The 23,899-nt window shown below is 42.9% G+C and overlaps 1 protein-coding gene across 5 annotated transcripts in view; it reads right to left on the bottom strand.

Moving 5' to 3' along the window:
* LOC125451694 (tyrosine-protein phosphatase non-receptor type 2-like) overlaps positions 1 to 19,211 on the bottom strand; it is an 80,631-nt gene extending 61,420 nt beyond the window's left edge. For 4 of the 5 annotated variants that reach the window (XM_048529188.1, XM_048529185.2, XM_048529186.2 and 1 more), the window contains exons 1-2: positions 18,976 to 19,211; positions 7,284 to 7,374 (exon numbers count right to left, since the gene is read on the bottom strand). In XM_048529188.1, the coding sequence (XP_048385145.1) occupies positions 7,284 to 7,374; positions 18,976 to 19,032 (148 nt within the window). In that variant the 5' untranslated portion in view covers positions 19,033 to 19,211. The remainder of the gene's footprint in view (positions 1 to 7,283; positions 7,375 to 18,975) is intronic. The other variant, XM_048529189.2, reaches the window with a different exon arrangement.
* Between the last annotated feature and the right edge of the window lie 4,688 nt (positions 19,212 to 23,899).

Here is a 23,899-nt window from a genome sequence, read left to right as displayed (position 1 = left end):
ATGTAATTTCAGTGTCTCTGCCAATCCCCAATTATCATTCACTAGCTCCAGCTGGAATGGGAGTACTTCATTGCTGCACATGTCCATGTGTACATTACTCCAAGCCAGCATTTGGCGCCCCAAACTAAGTGGTTCCACAGGCCATTTCAGAGGCAAAGAGTCAACCACATTGCTATGGATCTGAAGTTGCATGTAGGCCAGACCAGAGAAGGATGGCAAACTTCCTTCGCTAAAAAAGGACATTGTCATAAAAACCCCAACTAGCTCACCACTGAGGGTTGCACAGTTATCATTAGGCTATCCTTTAATTCCAGATATTTTTTATTAAATTTCAGTTGAATCGTGTGCCACATTATGATTTGGCCTAATGTCCCCAGAGAATTAGTGTGGTCCTCTGAATTCAGTGACGTTAGCACAGTGAAGGAGGAAGGCAGAGAGACTCCTCGTCAATATAATTTACAACCAAAAAGAATCATCTTCCTCATGTATATGCATGACACCAACTGCTTCCTCTCTGCACCATTCTCAACATCACCTCTTTGTGCTTACTAGACCAGTCCTGGCTGTGCTTCGATTTGTTTCAAACTTTATCACAACAGCTTCAACCTTTGTGGTCAACAGGAACATTTCTGTGGATTACAACCAGAAAGGGGGCTTTGATTACCGTATTATAATTAAAAGACGCTTTCCACACCAGTGGCTTGGTGACAGGTCAGCCATGCAGGTATTGAAATTGTCGCAAAACTGTTGGTCCCTTTTTGCAGAAAACACAAGTACATAATTTTTTTGGCAGAACAATAACGCTCAAGATTCTACTGACAAAGTAAATGACACTTTTCCTCATTCATCCAGTCCTAACAAGACTACCGTGGATGCATAATTCTCACATTCATTACAGGGAAATGTCGGACACAATCTAAACCCATTCTCCTACTTGTTTTGTTTCATTTTACATTGAAAACAGGTTCCTTTTTAGAGTACAAAGGGCTAACTCTTAGTGTAGGTTTGGATGGGAAGTACTTGAGCTATGTTTTTAGTCAGACAATTTGTAACACAAAGTGGGGTCGAATATTCAAGACAGATCCCCTTCAACATAAGGCCACTGAGCCTTACCGATAGTAAATGCTGAACTCAAAATTCCAGCATCTTTTTCCCAATCTGCCTTTGGGATTTCACGACATGGGTACTTCCATTGACAGAATTCAGCTTGAGCTTTGGGATACAAAGCTAATCTAACATGTATTACATGGCAATTAAGATATTTTCCCTCTTAATTCGACCAGTCTCATATTCAATTCCTCAACAATCAATTTTGTAAGATTTTAGCATGAATATTTACAATTATGAAGAATCTGCCTAAAACATGCACTTCTCATTCACTTAAAATGTGAACTGATGAGAAAGCACATTTTATGCAGAATTTGCAAGTGGGAAATCATTTATCCAGACTTACACTATCTATTTTAACCACCACTCAAACCAGAATTGCTGGAAAAGCTCAGCAGGTCTTTGGAGAAACCAGAGTTAACATTTCAGATCCAGTGACTCTTCCTCAGAACATGTTGACAATCTAATTATTCAAAATACATCCCGAATGATGTTCATTGTTTCTCAGCTCAGTAATGAAAATTTCTAATGTTCAAAATAAGGCTTTACACAAAAAAATTCAGTATATTTCATAATAAAACAGCAGAAATCACCCTTTAAGTCCTTTAACAACTTTATTAACATCTTAAAGTCAGTGTCTTAGACCATTACAAATGTCAATTTAGATGTGCTTGCCTCAATAGTTAAACAGGTCCACGCATCCCAAACGTGTGCAATGAGCAATTTCAGAGCAACCAGACATATGGCAAACTTGGACACAGTCCTTGGATGTTTCTCAAAAGGAGGAGCATATGCCTTGTAAACTAAGTGTGTGTTCCAGCACCCCAAGTGACCTGTTTGGGCTACAGGGTTGAAAGAAAGGTTGACACCCTTTAGAAGATAAAGTGAGAGTGATCAAACGAGCCCCAGCTCCCATGTCTATACCATAGTTTTAGATCTTTCCTTGGATTGGTAATCTATTACGGGAAGTTCCTATGTACATGACGACACGAAGACTGGTGGGGTAGCAGATAGTGAAGGGGACTGTCAGAGATTACAGCAGAATATAGGTAGATGGGAGAGTTGGGCATATAAATGGCAGATGGAGTTCAATCTGGGCAAATGCGAGGTGATACATTTTGGAAGATCTAATTCAAGAGCGAACTATACAATAAATGGAAAACTCCTGGGGAAAATTGACGTAGAGAGAACTAGGTGTTCAGCTCGATTGCTCCCTGAAGGTATTAACACAGGTCAATAGAGTGGTCAAGACAACATACGGCACGCTTTCCTTCATCGGACGGGGTATTGAGTACAAGAGTTGGCAGGCCATGTTACAGTTGTGTAAGACTTTGCTTCGGCCACATTTAGAGTACTGTGTACAGTTCTGGTCGCCACATTACCAAAAGGATGTGGATGCTTCAGACAGGGTGCAGAAGAGGTTCACCAGAATGTTGCCTGGTATGGAGGGCGCTAGCTATGAAGAAAGGTTCAGTAAGTTAGGATTATTTTCATTAGAAAGACAGAGATTGAGGGCGGACCTAATTGAGCTCTACAAAATCACTTGGGGTATAGACAAGGTGGATAGCAAGAAGCTTGCTCCCAGAGTGGGGGACTCAATTACTAGGGGTCATGAGTTCAAAGTGAGAGGAGGAAAGTTTATGGGAAAAATGCATGGAAAGTTCTTTACGCAGACGGTGGTGGGTGTCTGGAATGCGTTGCAAGCGGAGGTGGTAGATGCAGACACAATAGTGTCTTTTAAGATGTATCTGGACAGGTACATAGATGGGCAGGGAGCAAAGGGATACAGACCCTTAGAAAATAGATGACAGGTTTAGACAGAGGATCTCGATTGGCTCAGGCTTGGAGGGCCGAAGGGCCTGTTCCTGTGCTGTAATTTCCTTTGTTCTTGGTTCTTTGTAACCTGGCCTCCATCCTAGCACTCTTGACGCCCACTACTGATAAAGAGGGGCAACTTTGAAAATGGTCTCATACCTAAGATGTAGCCTTTCGGGAAATGAAGCAGCTATCATCAAAGCTGTTCACACACTATGATCCCTATCAAAATCTGGTGCTGATATGCAATGCCTCCCCACGTGGTATCAGGGTAGTGTCGGCTCACAGATGGCCCAATTGAAAGGAACAACCAAAGCGTATGCTTCTCAGACTTGGACACACACAGATCGAGAAGGAACGTTTTGCCATCATCTTTCGTGTGAGAAAGTTCCGCCAATACCTTCACAGACGTTAATTTGTAACAGTAACAGGCCACAACTCCTGCTAGGCCTATTCAAACAGGACAAGACCACGTAGCCCATAGCTTCAGGTTAAATTCAGCAGCGAGCTTTCATTCTAAGTGCATACAAGTACGAGTTGAAACACCATCCCAGAGGCCAAGTAGCAAACACGAATGACTTTAGCTGCCTTCTGCCAGCAGATACACCACTGACAGTGCTGCCTTTGAGGAGTCCGCTCGGGTTTTAAACTTCATCGACACCTTTTCAGTCACCGCTGAAAACATCAGACAGTGGACACAAGACGTTCTGCTGTTTGGGGTGCACGTGCATGGACAAGCAAAGAAGAAAGGGCCATCACAACCAGAATTAAAACCTGTCTGGACCCAATGAGACGAGATCATCATAGAGGATGGTATTTTATTATGGGGAGCAAGAGGATTCTCCCTTGAAAAGGAAGCCAACAGACCCACCAGGGTCATTGTCCAAAATGACAATGTTGGCTAAAAGTTATGTCTGGATGCAGACATAGCTATGCTGGTGGGGTAGCTCCCAGAGTGCCAACAAGGACAAAAATTATCACCAGCAGAACCCCCATTCATGAGAATTAGTCGGTAAACTCCGGACTCAGTTACACATCAACGATGCCTGCTCTTTCAAGGGCTCAATGTTCTTAGTCATTACGGAAACCCACTCTAAGTGGTGGGACCTGCATTGAGTTTATTCAACAAAAACAGGGACAATGAAAGAAAAGCTGCGAGCATCTGTTGTATACACGGACTCCCATAGCATTATTCACAGACAATGGGCCATTTACCAGCAGGGAGTTGAGTATTGCCTTAAGTAGAATGTCATCCGGCATAAAGCTCCATGCTATCTATTGTTCAATGGCCTGGCATAAAGAGTAGTCCAAACTTTGGAAGTGGGCTTAAAGAAACAAAACAGTCTCCAGATTCACTTGCTTCTAAACTGCCCCAGTTCCTATTTAACTATCGGACCACCCCTCATGCAATTACTGAGATAGTTCCATCACAGTTGCTGATGGGGAGAAGACTCTGCACCACCTTAAACCTGATCTTGCCGGACCTGACAGCAAGGTTAACATGTCATTAGGTCACAGTGAAAGAGACAGTTTAATTCAGGGAATGAACCTCAGGAATGGTCCTCCATCACTAAAAGCTGTGGTCGACATGAGGTCAGGTCTCATGATGTATAAAGCTCCGGTAGATGAGGCTGTCCTGAACAAGCATATGGAACACATGAAAGCTGCAAATTTAGAAATAGGGTAGGAGCAAAACTCTCAGAACTGCGGGAAGGGGTGGTCAGAGCCCACGGGTTCTCCCCCTCCATCTAGCACCGAAGAAACCTCGGAATCTCAGACGAACACAGTGAATGTCACAGCCTCAACTGCCTGAAGAGGATGAATTTCTTCTGCGGAGCTCTGGACACAAGAGGTGAGCTACAGTCTGGTACACGCTGCTAGTATCAGAGGCATGGCAGAGAAACCAGACCTGGTGTAAATTCAACCCAGGAGAAGCTATAAGAAAAAGAATAGGCTAACATTCACAAACTTAGAGGGGAAGGGATACAGTGATTGTAACATGATCAACCAAGTGGACTTCACGTAATGTTAGTTTCCTGTTTGGAGCTGTTAACCTGTCTAATCAGGGAACCCCGGCTGACAATTATAAACAGGGCTGTCATCGTAGGGCGGCACGGTGGCACCAGTGATTCGCACTGCTGCCTCTCAACGCCAGAGACCCGGGTTCAATTCCACCCTCTGGCGACTGTCTGTGGATTTTGCACATTCTCCCCATGTCTGCATGGGTTTCCTTCTGGTGCTCCGGTTTCCTCCCAAGTCCCAAAATGTGCACACTAGGTGGATTAGAGCGGGACAGGTCTGAGTGGGATGCTTTGAGATTCGGTGTGGACTGGTTGGGCCGAAGGGCTGTTTCCACACTGTAGGGATTCTATGAAACTCAATGAACACTCAAAGCTGGCTCTGAAGAAACCAGGCCAATGTCAAGTTTAATACATGTGTAAATAAAGGGTGACTTGACAACAGGATACCAGCCTCTGAGGAGTTGAAGTTTAAATTTTCAGCTTGAAATCAGCAAAGGGGCAAGACAATGGGCAGTGGTGTTAAACAGATTGATAGGAATGCAGTGTTAATTTGGGATATCTGCTAGTTTCAATGCATCCAAAGAACACTCATGGTTCACTCAAACAATTTAGGCATGAGTTAGTTAATAAATTAGAGCTTTTTACGTTGAACATTTACAAACATAACACACAAACAACTACAAGCAGCAGATGGATTCACCTGACGTTGTTGACAACTCCCTTGAGGATCCTGTCCCAAGGTAATTAATTGTTAACCAAAAACATCATTTACTGGAACAGTTTAATACTTACATCCAGCAGAAAAATTGTGGAATTTATACAGAACCAACATGGTCAAACTCATATTCCGCCTGGGAACCCTGCAGCCTAATGGTATCAACGTGGACTTCACCAGTTTCAAAATCTCCCCTTCCCCTACTGAATCCCTAAACCAGCCCAGTTTGTCCCCTCCCCCCACAACCAGCCCAGCTCTTCCCCCCCCACCCACTGCATCCCAAAACCAGTCCAACCTGTCTCTGCCTCCCTAACCGGTTCCTCCTCTAACCCATCCCTTCCTCCCACCCCAAGCCGCACCCCCATCTACCTACTAACCTCATCCCACCTCCTTGACCTGTCCGTCTTCCCTGGACTGACCTATCCCCTCCCTACCTCTACTATCTCCACCTATCTTCTTTACTCTCCATCTTCAGTCTGCCTCCCCCTCTCTCCCTATTTATTCCAGTTCCCTCTCCCCATCCCCCTCTCTGATGAAGGGTCTAGGCCCGAAACGTCAGCTTTTGTGCTCCTGAGATGCTGCTTGGCCTGCTGTGTTCATCCAGTCTCATATTTTATCATCTTGGATTCTCCAGCATCTGCAGTTCCCATTATCTCTGGTCAAGCTACTTCCTGTTTGTAATATCAGAATTCTTGAGTATGCAAATAGTGACAGTATTAACTATGCAGTCATTTTTGCTGAATAAAATATTTACTCAAACACATAGGAGAAATGTCAGCTTATGCTCGCTTTAGGTCATGGACACTTCAAACTATGGAATCAGGTATATCCAGGCCAAAGAACAAAGTGCAATGCTTTGGACAGGTCAAGATCACGACCAGTTTAGTTATAGTAAGAGAATTTTCAGTGTGAACACCAGTAGCATAGACAGTGGTGACAGCCAAATAAGGCACAGTAATATCCCACAAGCAGTAGTGAGATAACTGATCACACAAAGTGTATTTTGTGATGGTAGTGGTTTATGTACAAACCTCAGCCAAAATTCTTTTGCTCATTCTCAAATAGCATCTTGGAATATTTTGTAATCAAGAGGGTTTTTGGGGGGGTAGGGGGTGGAATTGGCCCATGGTAAAACAGCAAAGTCTCTAAACTGGATCTTAAATCCATGATCTTCTAGGGGAAAGGGTGCTGGAAAAAAGGATCAACTGCCTATTTAAAAAAGACTTCACTTTTTCATTTGACTACATATCAATTTTGCCATTGTAAATTCGACATTCACAGCCAAATTGCAAACTGCTTATGCAGCATCATCCTGTAATTACACCATTCTGCAACTGTCACCACCTAAATCATGCAACTATATTGCAACTCGTAAATATAGGCAATCTCCAGTTTAAAAAATGCTTACAGAAAGAATACTTCAAAATGAAACTGAATTAGAGCAATTATCTATTCCCAATAATTTTGACTGTGTACATGCAACACGAGATCATCTGACTGGTATTTAATATACATGTTAGTTTAACTATTAATGTAACCAAAGCACCTGAAAACGTGCGTAGCCACCTCCATGGATTAAGCCATGTAGGATTTACAAGGCAAAATACTTGCAACATTCTACTTACACGGGCTGACATCTCTATATCTGTTTCGAACCCGGTTTTCTGGATATTTAGCTACTTTGTATGGGAAATCTTGAGATTCATTTCGAATTTCCTGCCAGCAAAAGAAAATCTTCATTTAACGTTTACAGGCAATAATTATGGTAAGTTACAGTTTTTCAAAAGTATGCTTTCTTCTGTCAGTTGTCAACCAATTACAAACCATTATAATTTCAGTCAAGAAACAAAGTACTCAAACAAAGATAACCTGGTTTAATTCTGCAGTATATATCAGGATGTTAGATGCCCATTGTGCTTGTATGAAACAGTACATTCTGATTTCACTTACATGATTAACCACACTCTGCTTTTAAAGATTGTTCCCTCTTATTCTAGAGCATAATGCCAGCAAGAAGTTTTTCTGCGCAAGATATTGATGTAAGCACTTTCCAAGCCTCCAAACCCAGCCATGTAGAAGGACAGGACAACAGACACATAGATAAATAACAGTCCCCTCCAAGTCACATATTATTCTGACTTCAAAATATATCCCATGCCTTCTGCCACAAAATAAAAACACTACAATAACACATTCCTTAATAGTTACGAATGTACCCACATCAAAATGGACAGCCGCAGTTCAGGGAAGTAGCTCATCACCATTTTCTCAAGTGGACAACAAGAACACTTCAGACACATTTAAATATTTCAATCATATCGCCTCTCAAATCTCAAAACACAAGCCATGTATCAATTTAAAATCTTACACACTTGAATCATTCTTGTACATTTGCACCGCGTCCCTTTCCAAAGCAATACATCTTTCCTGATGTTAATACAAACTCATTCTGGATAGGATGTGACCGAGGTCTGATTTATTGTTCTGCAAAACTGAAGAATCTCTTCTGATCCCTTCAAAGTAAAGATTAGTTCATTAACCATGATTTTTTTTTTAAATTTCTCCTGGTTGCATCTTTACACCTGCAGAGATGATGGGAATTCTATGCCTCCAGGCTTTGGCGAGGTCAGATAAGATCAACTGCTGCACTTTAAATTGCTGAACAAGCCAATTCTGGAATGGCATAGTTTACCACACTGCCACAAGATGTTGGTTTTTGGTCAGCGGTGTGGCAAGATCTTTACAACTATCACCTTGAATGTTTAACCAACATGTCAACAGTCCTTGGATAAGCATATGGGTAATGATGGGATAGTATAGGGGGATGGGCTTAGATTAGTTCACAGGTCGGAGCAACATCGAGGGCCGAAGGGCATGTTCTGCACTGTATTGTTCTATGTTCTATGTTCTATGCCAGCTACTTTTCAGGCAAGTCACAATATTATTTTTCTAATCAACCTGTTCAGAGATATTATAACATACCTCTGCAGATGGAGATTATCTAATATTGTCCTAATTGGGTCCACTGCAATTCACAGCTCTTTAAAAAATTAGATTGTCCTTTTTCAGAAAGGCTTACCTTTCATGAAAAATACTCAGAAGAAGCGATAGTATGAATAAAGTGGCTCCATGTTATTTTGCATGAATTGCCACTTTTTAAATCACTGCAATATGTTGTTGCCCCAAAAAAAAACTCATTCTGTGCCTTTACTTGGATTCTCACTTTTAAATGAATCAATGCACCATTTTAGCCAATTTGTTCCACACACTTAAGTGTGACTTCTATACAATACCATACAGCTAAATGAATCAGCAAATAATGCATTCATCACTGAACTAAAGCTTCGTGTGACTGGTAGAATTCCTACATTTGGATCTGTCACTTTCAGCCTGCAAATCCTGTGTGTCATACTTCATGTAGAGATCCCTATTATTCCGCTTTCAACAGTTCATCACAATGATATTTTAACTCATACATGAATCACTTAGTAACAGTTCCCCAGGCAATCCTGTGGTTCATTTGTCTTGCTGTCCAACACTATCATCTGCTGTGGTATTTAGATCTCTACAAAGTGCTTTCACCTTGCATCTGGGGGTGGTGCTAGAGGTTTGAAGAATTCCAAACATTATGCCTTCTGTGGCACCTTAACACAACCTGATAATTTAAATGACAACATTGCTCAAGGACTCAAACGGACTCTGCAATCTTTTATGGCATCTATTAAAATCCACGACATATTTCTTTGTGAAAAGACTGTCCATCTTACAAAATTTATCTAAGTTTGACTGCACCTCCACAGAACCACAAAACCATAGGTAAGCTACATCACAGACTGTTTAGCCCATTCTCTCTGCGCTGACTTGCAGACATCCTATAGATCATTTTCTGGTAAACTTTGCGAAATATAATCCGATAGAAAAACTTTCCACAGTGTCAAACTGATGGCTATCTTGCTCACAAAATACTTCGCTTTCCAGTTATACTTCATTTATGAAGAAAGAGCAAGAACATACCTTTTTTCCTTTTGTAGAGATGTAACCCATATTCATACGTCTACATTGGCCAGAAGAACAATCATACTCTGACAATCTACACTGGTGTTCAGTCATTCTTCACAGAAGCTAACCTGAAAGGAACCATCCTCCAAAACCATTTTAGCCTTCTTAGAGCTAGTTTCTGGAGGAAGAAAAGCCAATCTTTACACTTTGGAATTTATTCACAAAAAGAGAGACACGCCAAAAGTTTATCGCTCCTTTCTCCAGAACTTCTATCAACGTCATTGAGTCTTTTTACTCAAGCACAAGCTATTGTCTAGAAAGTACCACCTAACTTAAGTATTAAGCTAAGCAATTAACAATGCTCATAAAAATACTTCAGCGGCAATCACTTGCCTATAGTTGGTGTCACTATTTGTATTAATCATCAGCTGGAATTTCCCATTTGTAATGATTAGGTTTTCTGTCTTCTGATCTCTTGCCATAGGTTATGTATTTAATATCTCTTGGAAGAACTGACTTTGAAGAATTGTGGAAAAAATAATATACTCCAAATTTTGTGGCTATATCTGGACTGATTTCTTTAAAAGAGGCCATTGAAAGTTCACTGTGTTAACTGAGTTATTTTTCTGCCTTTTCTCAGAAAGGAAGGTGATAAGATAGCTGGCCTTCAAGGGAACTTAAAGATAAATTAAGAGGATGAACCTAGTTGACGTAAAACAGCCTAAGTGCTAATGGACAATATATTGAAACTACAGAGCATGGTGGATATTTGTGTTTTAAAAAATGGTTTCCTGTAAATCACATGACTGGTGATAACTGTTTTGCTGTAACTGCTGCAAAGGGAGACCCCCCTCCCTCTCACACACACACACACACACACACACACACACACACACACACACACAGTGACTACTTGGAGAAATGCTTATTTTATCCAGGTCATTTTGAAGGAAACCTGCTAAGAATAAGTTAAATTGGAAAAGAGCCTGAGAACAAACGGTGTTGGGAGGCAGCTTGCTAACAACAATCTGCGCAGTGGATCTCTGCTATCTATAAAAACAAATCGTTGAGAGTGAAACCTGAGTCCTCTCTGAAGAAGGGTCTAGGCCCGAAATATTAGCTTTTGTGCTCCTGAGATGCTGCTTGGCCTTCTGTGTTCATCCAGCTACACACTTTATTATCTTCAGATACTGAAGAAGTCCATGTCCAAATGCAGCTAGACCTGGGAAGTGGCAAGTAACAAGTAGCTTTCACAACACACAGATGCCACGCAAAGACCATCTCCAAGAAGAGAGAATTTATCCATCATTCTTTGCATACCAGAGTTTCAAAATCCTGGGAGGTGCCACCGTCCAGAACCTAAAATGGACCAGCTACATAAATACTGTGTCTTCAAAAACAGGTCAGAGGTTAGGAACCCTGCAAGTAACTCACTTCCTCAAAACCTGCCCACTATCTGAATTAAAAACAAAATGCTGGAGAAACTCAGCAATTCCGGCAGCACCTGTTGAGAGAGAAAAAAAAATTAGAAACTTGGGGACTTGATGTTAAGTAGTGTCATTTTGGGCATATAATGTTAACTTTGTTTTCCTTTCCACAAATGCTGCCAGATCTATTGAGTGTCTCCAGCATTTTGTGTTGACTTCAGATTTCCAGCATCTGCAGTACTTTGCTTTTATTAGCCTGTCCACCGTCTACAAGGCACAATTCCCGACTGTGACACTTACCCCACTTATCTGAATGATGGCAAGTCCTACAGAAATCAGAAAGCATGATACCATCCAGGACAAAGCAGCTTAATTGATTGGCACCGCATCCATAAACATTCGTACCATCCACCATGAATCACCTCACAGGTTTCGCCCAAGACATGGTTTTGTGTTTTCTAAAAAAAAATTACTCCTTCAAAAGAAGCCCTTTTTTTCATAGAATGTGGGTGTCACTGGATGGGCCAGCATTTATTACTGTATTGTAGTTGTCTTTGAGAAAGCGGTTGCAAACTGCCTTGAACTGCTACAGGCCATTCATGGTAAGTACACCCCCAATATGCTAGAAAGGAAATCCCAAGATTTCAACCCAGGAACAGCAAAGGATCAACATATCTTTCCCCCCTTAAGTCAGGATGATGAACAGATCAGAGTGAAAACTGCAGTTGGCAGCGTTATCATGTATCGAAACAGCCATTGTCCTTCATAAAAACTAGGAGGAGGAAGCAATTTAGTCCCTCAAGTCTGCTCCAGCATTTACTACAATCATGGTTGTTCTAAACTTACCCTCAACCCCAATTCCTTGCCTGCTGCCCATATGCTTTAACTCATTACTAACTAAAAAGTAACCTAGGTGAATTTCTATAGTGAATCTTGCAGATGGCACAAGCTACTGATACTGTGCAGTGGTGAAGGGTGTGAATATGGATGTGGAGTTGTGTCCTGGATGATATCAAGCTTTTTAAGTGTTATCGGAGCTGTACTTGTGCAGGAAAGGGGGGAATATTCCATCACACTCACTGATGGTGAGTGGACAGATGGTGGACAGGTTTTGGGGGGGGTCAGGTGATGAGTTGATTGCTGTAAAATCTATAGCCTCAGACCCCACATGCTGTTCCTGCAGCCAAAGTAATTATATGGGTAGTTCACCTCAGCTTGAGCCCCAGGTAACCCCAAGATGTTGATGATGGGATATTAGCAATGGCAAGGATAGTCAGATTCTCTCTTATTGGAAATGACTGTTGCCTATGTGTTGTGAATTTTGCTTTCACATGTCATCCCAAACTTGGATACTACAATTGTTCATGAATTGTTTCAGTATTAGTAAAGTTGTCACTGGTACTAAACACTATGCAATCTGCAAACATCCCTGTTCTGACCCTATCATCCAGCCATACGAATACTTAGCATCAAAAGCAGGTCAAAGTCTGGGAATAATCTTCTTACTCCCCAAAGCCTGCACATATCAAATTTATGTTCTATGCATATCAAAAGACAAGTTGCAGTGTGATGGAATATTCTCTACTTGCCTGGATGACTGTGGTTCCAATAACACCGCCAATGCTTAACAAAACAAACCAAAAAAGTCACTGGGTCAGCACCTCATCCACCAAAACAAACATTCAATACCTCCACTGTCAGCAGTGTCTAACACATACAAAATAAAAACCGAAACAACAGATGTTATAAATCAGAGACAAAAACAGAAACTGATGGAAATACTCAGCAGCTCTGGCAGCAGCTGTAGACAGAAAGCAGAGTTAACGTTTCAGGTTGAGAGACATTTCCTCATGTACAAGATGCACTGCAGTGACTTGTCAAGGCTCCTTTGCAGCACGTTTCACACCCATGGCCTCCACTACCTAGGTGAACAACAGCAGATGATAGAAGGGAACACGACCATCATTCTAGCCACACAATATCCTGACTTGGAACTACTCTATTGTTTCTTCATTGTCAGTCGATGAAAATCATAGAACTCTCTTCCTAACACCACCATAAGTATACCTGCACCAAATGGATTGCAGTTGTTCAATAACAGGGATAAACTGCTGGTGTTCCCAGTGATGTGGCCATCCCAAAGGACATCTATTTCACAGGCCAAGTGGGATCTTTTAGAAATTTTAAACAAAGTCTGGAACTCCAGCAATATAGCACTCCCACATTACTGCAAATGGGAGTCAGCTTCGAGTTTTGTGCTCAAGTGCTAGGGACTCCTCAAACTACAATTCAACAGCTGCTTTTCATCAAGTCCTATTTGCTCAGCATTATGAAATATCCACTTAAATGTCTGCCACTGCTCATGAGCAACCTTCTCAATCTGTTTTCCCAGCTGCTCAACCTCAAATTGGATTTGAAATTCTGCCATGTTGTGATTACTATCTCCAAGAGAATCCTTAACTACAGAATCTATTCATTCTTCCTCATCATATATTTCTAAATCTAAAACAAGCTGTTCCCTGATGATAAAATATGAGGCTAGATGAACACAGCAGGCCAAGCAGCATCTCAGGAGCACAATGAATTCTTTTGTGGAGCAGAACCTCTGATAGATTTGTCGAGTCTGTCTTGTGTGTTACCAATGGCTATCTGATTTGTCCAGTCAAAATGCTGATTAAAATCACCCAGAACAGTTGTGGTGTCCATCATTCTTTCCTGATTTATGTCCTACATTGAGGCAACTCTTCAGGGACTATAGATGACGCCCACCTGTGACTTCTTTCACTATCTCTTACGTCTACCCAAACTGATTCCACATCACAATCTATTGTATCTATAACATGATTCACCAGCATACTAATACCTTCCTTTACCAGTGGTTTTTTTTTGCCTGTTTTTCTACAATATCAAATACCCTTGAACACTGAGCTCTCAAACCTGGTCACCCTGCAACCATGTCTAAATAATACATAGCAAGCCATGATCTCATTAAACAAATCCAACTATTAGAGGTTAGTACATGGACTGCAATGGTTCAGGAATGAAGCATGCCACTCACTACCTTTCAGGGGCAACAAGACATGGGAAGTAAATACTGGCGTGCCAGCAACACTCCCTTGTGTCCCACAAGAGAACTCAAAAAAAAACTGAAGCCCCTATTCTCATACAACAAACAGATGCTGCACATTGCAGCAAAAGTGCGGGGAATCAGTCAATTTCCACTGTTATTTTTGGATTTTTCAACAATATGGCTCAGTTGATAGCACTCCTCTCAATCCCAAAGTTGTGGATTCAAGACTTACCCAAGCTTGAGTGTGAAAATTAAATAAATTGATTCTCCAATGAACTACTGAGGGAGTGTGTATTGTTAGAGATGCTGTCTTTCGGACATTTTAAACCAAGACCCACGCAGCCTTTGAGCAACTGCAAGTGACTCTAAGGCACTATTTTAGAGAGTAGATGTTACTTCCAGCCGATGAGGGATAGGTAATAGCCAATCACAAACATAGATGATCTAGTTATCATCATACCGCTGCTGTAACGCTTGTGGCAATTTGCTGTGTACATTGTTGCTTACATTAAAACAGTAACTACAGCTCTAAACGACCTCACTGGCTGTCATGCACGAAGGCATACAGTGATTACAAAAAGCACTGTAGACCTTGCTCTCATCGTGGAATGCAGAGGATGACAGACCTGTTTGAGACCTGGCAGGTCAAGTAATAAATGTTCAATAAACAGGCTATGGGATGATAGAAAATTACAAGTTTTAGCACTGTCACAAAGGGTTCAAAAATATTTTACTAGACATTGGTATGTGGATAAAGCTGGTCTTTTTACTAAACTTCTCCATCTATTTTGATGGAGATATGTGCCCCAGTCGAGCAACAGCATTATCTCATTCAATATTCTGCTTAACTTTGAGGGTTGCATGGCAAATTGGCAGGCTCAATACTGTTGTTCCTATCTTTAAGACATAGGAGCAGAAGGCCATTCAGCCCATGTCTCACAGTTCAATGAAATCATAGCTGATCTAATAATCCTCATCTCCACTTTCCTGCCTTTTCCTCAATAAAGCAAAGTGGCTCCATTGATACATATAAATATTCAAGGCTGGTATTGAAAATCTAACAGCCCACGCTCAACAGCCCTCTGCAGTGAAGAATTTCGCAATCTTCAGAAGAAATTTCTCCTCATCTCTGTCTTAAATATGCAATCCCTTATTCTAAGATTATGCTCTCTGGTCCTAGACACTCTCACAAAGGGAAGTGACCTTTCCATATCTACCTGTCAAGTCCTCTCAGAATCTATGTTTCAATTAGGTCATCTCTCAATCTTCTTTATTCCAACCTAGAAACTCTCCTCATAATACAGCCCCTCCATATGTGATATCAGCCAAGGGAATCTTCTCTTCACAGCCTCCCAATGCTGATACATCTTTCTTTAAGAGGACCAAGACTACTCTCAGTATTTAGCTGTGGCCTAAACAATTCCTTGTAAAGTTTTGGCAAAACCGCCCTACTTGAATATTCCACTCCTGTTCAATGGAAGGTCAACATTCCATTTGTCTTCCCGATTACCTGCCAAATTGGATACTAGCTTATTGTGGCTGATGGATGAGGACCCCCAGATCTCTCCATTCTTTAGCTTTCTGCAATTTTCCTTGGAGATAGAGGCTGAAGGGAGAGAGATGTTCAAAAAGCGAGTTTAGAAAATCTCTTAAAGTAACAGGAACATGAAGGATGATGTCATATACAGCACCAAACAGGATCTGAGGGTGTGGCCCAACAGGAACAGAGTTCCACAATTTGGTAAAACTGGCAATGGGTAATGTTGGAGTGTTGCAATATGATAGGCCCTCAGGGCACATGAGTACTGTGAAAGGGTGTAGGCTCTCTGTTTAACCATCCTCAATTGTTCTCTCCTATTCTCAATGCTCAATTATTGTTATTCTTGGATTGGAGGAGCCCAGTATCCACAAACCATGCATGCATTTATACTAAAGAGATTCTTAGTTGAGCTAATGTAAACTGAGATCTGTAATTCTGTGAAGTGGTGAGAATCATATCTAGTATTCTAAATACAGGGTTAGAATCCAAAATTAAAACTATCAGTATAACCATAGCTTTAAGGGTTTGTAAATAAAAATAGAATGCGGTCAAGAAACTCAGCAGATCTGACAGCTGAGTTTCTCCAGCATTTTCTATTTTTACTTCAAATCTCCATTTGCAGTTTCTGGCTTTTAAGAGATTCTGGTTGAACACCATGAAACCAACATCCTATCACTTTCCAATATTTCTACAAAACTAGGTCATCGCAGCACAACATCCCAGTATAACTAAACTGAAGTCTACCAAGGTTCACGAAACAAATTTAATAATGGAACAAAAGCATAAGTTGCTGAAAAAGCTCAGCAGATCTGGCAGCATCTGTGACAGAAAAAAACGAGAGTTAACATTTGGGTCCAGTGACCCTTCCTCAGAACTGATGGTAGCTGGGAAAACGTTGGCTTACATACAGAAAATAGGGAGGTGTCTCAGTGGAGGTGCTCTCCAGCACTGCTGTCAACAGGGCCCTCAACTGGGTCTGACCCATCTCCCACACTTCCATCTTCGCCCCCTCTCTTCCCACCAACAGCAACAATACAGTTCCCCTTGTCCTTGCCTACCACCCCACCAGCTTCCACATTTGGAAGGTCATCAGGCACCATTTCTGCCACCTTCAGCAAGACACCATCACCAGACATGTTCTCCTCCCCTACCTTGTCCATCTTCTGCAGGGACCATTCAGTCCAGGTCATCCTGGTCCACTCTTCATTCACCCCCAACACACCCCCACAGCATCCTCCCCTGCAACTTGTGAAGTTAGAACACCTGCCCATTTACCACCACACTCCCCGATATCCAAGGATCCCAAACATACCTCCCAGATAAAGCAACACTTCACCTGCATTTCCCAGAATCTAGACCACTGAATTCGCTGCTCATAATGTGGTCTCCTCTACGTTGGGGAAGTGAAGCGTAGACTGAGTGACTACTTCACATTCTGCTCGCAAAAAAGGACCTGAGGTTTCAGTTGCCTGTCACTTTACCACACCACCCTGTTCCCTGGCCAACATCTGTGTCTCTGGCTTGCTGCAGTGTGCCAGTGAAGCTCAACGCAAGCTGGAAGAACACCACCTCATATTCTGCTTGGGGGCCCTGCGGCTGTACAGACTCAATATTGAGTTCACTAATTTTAGGACCTAAACTCTGCCATGTCCTAGCCCCCTACCCCACACATATCACATAGCCTGCCATTACACACTATCCATTGTTAGTCACTAACAGTCCCCATTAACAGAGATAACAAGGCGCACAGCTAGAGGAGCAGGAGCAGGAAAGCTACTGGCCTGCTGTGTTCATCCAGCTTTACACCTTGTTATCTCAGATTCTCCAGCATCTGCACTTCCTATTATCTCCGATACAATTTCAGTCCCCATTAACAGCTGGTCACTCTGCTAGCCAGATCATTAGCAACTCCTTTGTCTACCCAACTACTCATCTCTTTTCAGGCTCTATTGTTTATCCTATCATTTACTCCCTATCACACCTCCTCCCTATTTTCTGCATATAAACCAACATCTTCCCAACTAGTCTGAGGAAGGGTGACCAGACCCAAAATGTTAACTCATTTTTTCATCACGGATGCTGCCAGACCAAGCTTTCCTTAACATCATAAGAAACAGAATCAGACGGTTTGAACCCTCAAGCATGCTCTGCCATACAACTAAATCGTCACGTCCACCATCTTGCCCTTTCCCAAGAACGCTCGACTCCCCTACTGATGAAGACTGTACCTACTTTAGCCTTAAATGTATGTTAGGACTCTGGTCCCATAGTGTTCGGTGACAAGGAGCTCCAAAGACTCTCAGAGATAATGGGAACTGCAGATGCTGGAGAATCCAAGATAACAAAGTGTGGAGCTGGATGAACACAGCAGGCCAAGCAGCATCTTAGGAGCACAAAAGCTGACGTTTCGGGCCTAGACCCTTCATCAGAGAGGGGGCTGGGGAGAGTGTTCTGAAATAAATGCGGTGGGGGGGGGGGGGGGAGGCACACTGAAGAAAGATAGAGGAGAAGATAGGTCAGAGGAGAGTAGGGGTGGGGAGGTAGGGAGGGGATAGGTCAGTCGAGGGAGGACGGACAGGGTGATGAAGGGTCTAGGCCCAAAATATCAGCTTTTGTGCTCCTAAGATGCTGCTTGGCCTGCTGTGTTCATCCAGCTTCACACTTTGTTATCCAAAGATTCTCAACCGTCTGGGAGAAGAAATTTCACTGGTGTAGCGAGCCACCGCACTACGTGCGAGTGTCCTGTAAGTTAAACAATTGTTTGCTGTGACAACATGCCGAAGAAAGCAGAGAAGTGACACCATATGCATTCAGACGTGAATTTGTGGAGTTGATTCTGAGCGAAATGCTTGCGAAGGAGGTCTCGGAAGCGAGAGTGAAAACAAAATCACCTATTGACTGTCAGTCCGGCAGAGAGGGACTTAGGAAGAAAATGCAGCACTCAAAAGTTGTTTCTTTCTGTGCTTATGCTGCTGCACTCTGCGGTTTGGTTTTGCAGCAACCCATGTGTGAAGTTCCAAGTTGCAACAGGAGGGTGAACGTGGTCTTTAACAAGAAGCTCCGAGCCATTAACCATCGGCAGCACGAAAGGAACCTTTAACTGCACGCAGGCGCACTCCGCCGCTAAGCTCGCGCTGGCAGGCCTGGCTTCGGCTAACAGAAACCGGGAGGAGAGCCGGTCCACCGGCAGCTTTCAACCCATATCCCCGCCGTCCTTATTATATGTTTATTCAGATAAATATTCCGGACACAGCAGGCAAACATAACTTTTAGTAACTTACCAAATACGACTGAGACCAGTGGCTCTGCGCGTCGATCTCGGCAAATTTCTCCTCCATTTTCCAAACGTGAGAAGGTGAACTCCCGCTCCTTCCTTGCTCTGTTCCCGCTTTGCCCACTTTCTCCTCAAAGTTCACCTCCCGCAGACTCTCCGACCGTCGACATTAAAACCCGAGGCCCGTGTGGCAGGCACTGCCCCGCATCGCGCATGCGCCCGGCTACCCCGGGGCCAGGAGAGGGCGCGTGCGCGGGCCTGGCGGATGGGAAACCAGGAAGCAGCGTTGACACGTGTCTGTATTGCAAGGCTGTGTCACTGTCAGCCTGTGTCTTCTGCGCCGTCTGTAGCGTTGTCAGTCTGCTGTAACTCTGCCTTGCGCGTCAGTATCACTGTGTCACTGTCTGTCTGCTGTCTTTCTCACTCGTTTTCTGTCGCTGCCGGTCTGTTGTGTGTCACTGTCAATTTGTTACTCGCAGCCTGTGTCACTGACAGTCTGCTTTTGTATGTATCATTGTCAGACTGTGTCACTGTCAAAATGCTGCCTATGTCGTTGTAAGCCAATGTCACTCAGTCAGTGTCTATGTTACTGTCATTCAGATTGCTGTGTTTGGCACTTGAAGTCTGTGTCACTGTCAGTTTGTTGTGTTTGTGTCTGTCTCATTGTCAGTCTGTCTCACTGTCAGAAAGCTACATGTATCTGGTCAGTAATATTGTTGTCAGGCTGTGTGTCTCTGTCAGTCTGATATGTCATTGTCAGTCTGTATCACTCTCAGTATGCTGTATATGTGTCTTACTGTCAGTCTTTCTCACTGTCTGCTGTATGTCCACATTGTCAGTCTGCCTCGCTGACAGTCTGCTGTGTCTGTCTTTGTTCATCTGTTGTGTGTCCATATTGTCAGTCTCTGCAACTGATTTTTTTGCTGTGTTGGTCTCACAATTATTCTGCAGTTTCTGTGTGTCACAGTACCAAACTCTGTCACTGCTAGTCTGTTGTGTGTATAAGAACAAAGAACAATACAGCACAGAAACAGGCCCTTGGCCCTCCATGGCTGCACTGACACAATTTACCCTTCCACGCCATACCCCTCTATTCCCTTCTGATTCATTTATTTGTCCAGGTGCTTCTTGAATGCTGCTATTGTATCTGCTTTCACCACCTCCTCTGGCCATACATCCCAGGCATTCATCACCCTTTGTGTGAAAAACATGCCTCGCACATCTCTTTTAAACTTCTCCTCTTGCACCTTGAACCTGTATTCCCTGGTAAATGACCTCTCCGCCCTGGGAGAAAGTGTCATTCTTTCCATTCTATCCATGCCATTCATGATCTTATCAACTTCTATCAGGTTACCTGTCAACTTCCTGCATTTCAGTGAAAACAAACCTTTCTTCATAGCTAAAATACCCCCTGTCAGGCAACATCCTGGTAAACCTTTTCTGTACCCTCTCCAAAGAATCCACATCCTTCTGGTAGTGTGGTGACCAGAACTGTACACAATATTCCAAGTGTAGCCTAACTAAAGTTCAATATAGCTGCAGCGTAACTTGCCTATCCCTATGCTCAATGCCCCTACCAATGAAGGCAAGCATGCCGTAGGCCTTTTTTACTACCTTACCTAATGCACTGCCACCTTCAGTGATCTGTGGACCTGCACACCCCAGATCTCTCTGCATATCAACAGTCCTAAGGGTTCTGCCATTCACTGTGTAATTTCCATCTGTACTTGACCTTCCAAAATGCATCACCTCACATTTGTCCAGATTAAACTCCATCTGCCATTTTTCTGCAATGCCTCCAACTGACCGTATCCTGCTGTATCCTCTGACAATCCACCTCGCTATCCATAACTCCACCAATCTTTGTGTCATCCACAAATTTACTAATTAGACCAGCTACATTTTCCACCAAATCATTTATGTAGATCACAAACAGCAGAGGTCCCAGCACTGATTCCTTTCAAACACCACTGGTCACAGCCTTCCATTCCAAAAAGCATCTTTCCACCACTACCCTTTGTCTCCTATGACTAAGGTCAAAAATCACACGACACCAGATTATAGTCCCGCACCCCCACATCCTGTGACTCAGCCAGTTCTGTATTTATCTTGCCCACTCACACCGATACCATGTGACTTCATGTGACAGAGACTGGCACTGTGACGGACAGAAACTACAGATTAGCAGATCAGCAGTGTGTGTGTGTCTATGTGTCATGCTGCCAGCCTGCTGTATCAGTATTAGTCTGCTGTGAATGCGTTACTGTCAGACTCCTGCCACTTTGCATATGTGTGATGCTCAGACAGTGCCTGTCTGCTGTGTGGGTTGAATTTTCAGTGGTTGACATAAATGAACTTTTACACATCGAAAACAACTTTCTGAATGTAGCCCCTGAATAACCTGAAAACAACATGATATTCAATAAAGGATTGGGTGAGAGCTAGTAATCTGTCCATTTCTAATTAACTGCTTGTTGGAAAATTCTTTAAAAAGTGATTTTACATTTCCAATCAGAATGTCCAGAGTCCAACTGACATGAGTCCTATGAGAAGCAATGACGGCTCATCGAAGAACAGGTTAACCTTTTGAAGAAATGGTGATTTATGCTCAATTGCTTAAGCAGAGACCTGTGTTGCAATCACTGATGCTAATTGACTTTGTGAATAGTGAATGATTTGACTTAGGAAAGGGATGTGAGTCAACTAATATCACAATCCATTTTGGTGGAGGAAACCCTGGTGAATGAAGCAGTGGCACCTGAGGAAGTTGAGGTGGAAGCAGGCTACTCAGACATTGAACAGTATAGAGATGAGGAACTTCAACAGATGCATTTTCCTGTTTAGGAGTAGATCAAAGAAATGCAGCAAAGGGAGGAGACCCTAGCCAAAACATAAGCTGATCTATTCAAGTGTCAGCTACTTGCAATTACACAGTGTCAGTGCCGTAGGAGTTTGTATCTATCTGGGCATTGGACATTTGTGCTTTGATCCTCAATTAACTGAGCTCACACACAATCTGCAACTACCAAATTTGTCATCAATGTGAATTTTTGCTGATCCAGGTCATTCTAGGAGCTCAGCTTTGGCTGTGGGTTACATCCACAGTCAACAGCTCATCACATTGTCAGGCAAGTCACAGATGCCCTCTTTCTGAAGGTGAGAGGACTAATTCTATTTAAGGTAGGTGAGCCAGCGTTGGTATAGAATGCATTGGGATTTGCAATAGTCAGTGGATTCCATTGGCTCCAGGGGATATCAGGCATTGATAGTTTACAGATATCCATTAAGACATCAATAGACCAGCTAGCTAGATTGCTGGATGGCAAAGACTTCCACTCACTGAATAACCAGCTGGTCTGTGACCTCTAAAAGAACATCCTCCAGGAAGGCATCCGGTTCAGCAGTTATCACAATTCCTTTGAGAATGCCAGGTGCCACACCTCTTCAAGCCAATGTCCAAGCTCCACAGGTGACTGCTGCATTATTCTTATAAGTAGTGGCTCCTGACACCCATCCAGAACCCAGCCATGGGTAGAAAGAGGCACTACAATCAGCCATCTTCAAGCTTCCATTGAAAACACCATTGGCATTTAGAGGAAGCACTTCTGTTGCCTTGACCAACTGGCTAATGCCTCCTATATAAATCAGCCACATTGTCTCATATAAGGATTGATTGCTGTGCAAGAAAATACAGAAAGATTAGGATAAGAACCCCCTCATCCTCACCTACCATCCCACGTCATCCACATTCAAAGGATCACTAGCCATCATTTCCGCTACCTCCAGCGGAATGCTAATACAACGTACATATTCCATTTCCTTCCCTTGCTTGCCTTCCATTCCCTATGGGACAGTTTGGTCCATTGATCCTCCATTCCCAATGTCTCCCCATATCCCCACGGCACCTTCTGATGCAATCGCAGAATATGTAACACTTGTCCAGTTACTTCCTCCCTCCTCACGAGCCAAGGCTCAAGCCACATCTTCCAGGGGAAGCAGCACTTTACCTGCACTTCACTCAATGTAGTCGACTGCATTCGCTGCTCACAATGTGGTCTCCTCTAAACTGAGGAGACTAAATATACTGGACAACTGCTTTGCAGAACACCGCATTATGACCACAAAAATGAGCCTGAGCTTCCAGTTGCCTGCCATTTCAACACATCATTGTGTTCCCTGGCCAACATCTCCATCTTGGGCTTGCTGCAGTGCTTTAGTGAAGCTCTGCATATGTTAGAAGAACAATACCTCTTTACTAGCTGCTTGGAAACACTGCAGCCTTCTGGACTCAATATTGAATTCAATATTTTAGAGCTTAAGTTCTTTCTCCCATCCTTACCCCAACCCTGACACACCAGGCCTTGTCATCACAAGGGGTGCTCCCACAAGCAACACATTGTCAGCCATTAATAGATCCCGGCTATTAATTCTCCCAGACTAACCTTTACTCATTCCTTTGTCTGCCCAACTGTTTTCTCTTTCTCTGGACAACATCCCCACCTATTGTTTACTCCTTCTTCCCCCACTGCACCCACTTCCGTTTTTTAGCCTATATACTAACATTTTATCAGCTACAATCAGTTCTGAAGAAGGCTCACTGGATCCAAAACTTTAACTCTGATTTCTGTCCACAGATGCTGCCAGAGCTGCTTTGTTTTTACAGTAATTTCTGTTTTTGTTTCTGATTTACAGTATCCACAGTTCTTTGTTTTTTTTAATCAGAAAGAGTAGCATGTGGAAGAAGAGGAAGACAGTTTTTCGTTGGAGGAGGAAGGTAAAAAACATGAAGTAGGTGTTCCAGAGCAGCCCTGTTCCCAGGACTGGAAAAAGGCTACTGAGTCTATCCCAGGTCTTTTTTTTTAATTGGTAGGTTGGCACAGCAACAAATGCCACTCTAAATCAGCAAGGAGTGGCTCTTACTTCTTATGATT

Source organism: Stegostoma tigrinum, chromosome 5 (assembly GCF_030684315.1).
Source record: "Stegostoma tigrinum isolate sSteTig4 chromosome 5, sSteTig4.hap1, whole genome shotgun sequence".
NCBI classification, from domain to species: Eukaryota; Metazoa; Chordata; class Chondrichthyes; order Orectolobiformes; family Stegostomatidae; genus Stegostoma; species Stegostoma tigrinum.
Note: the sequence above shows the minus strand (reverse complement) of the source record. Positions and strands in the feature narration are given on the sequence as shown.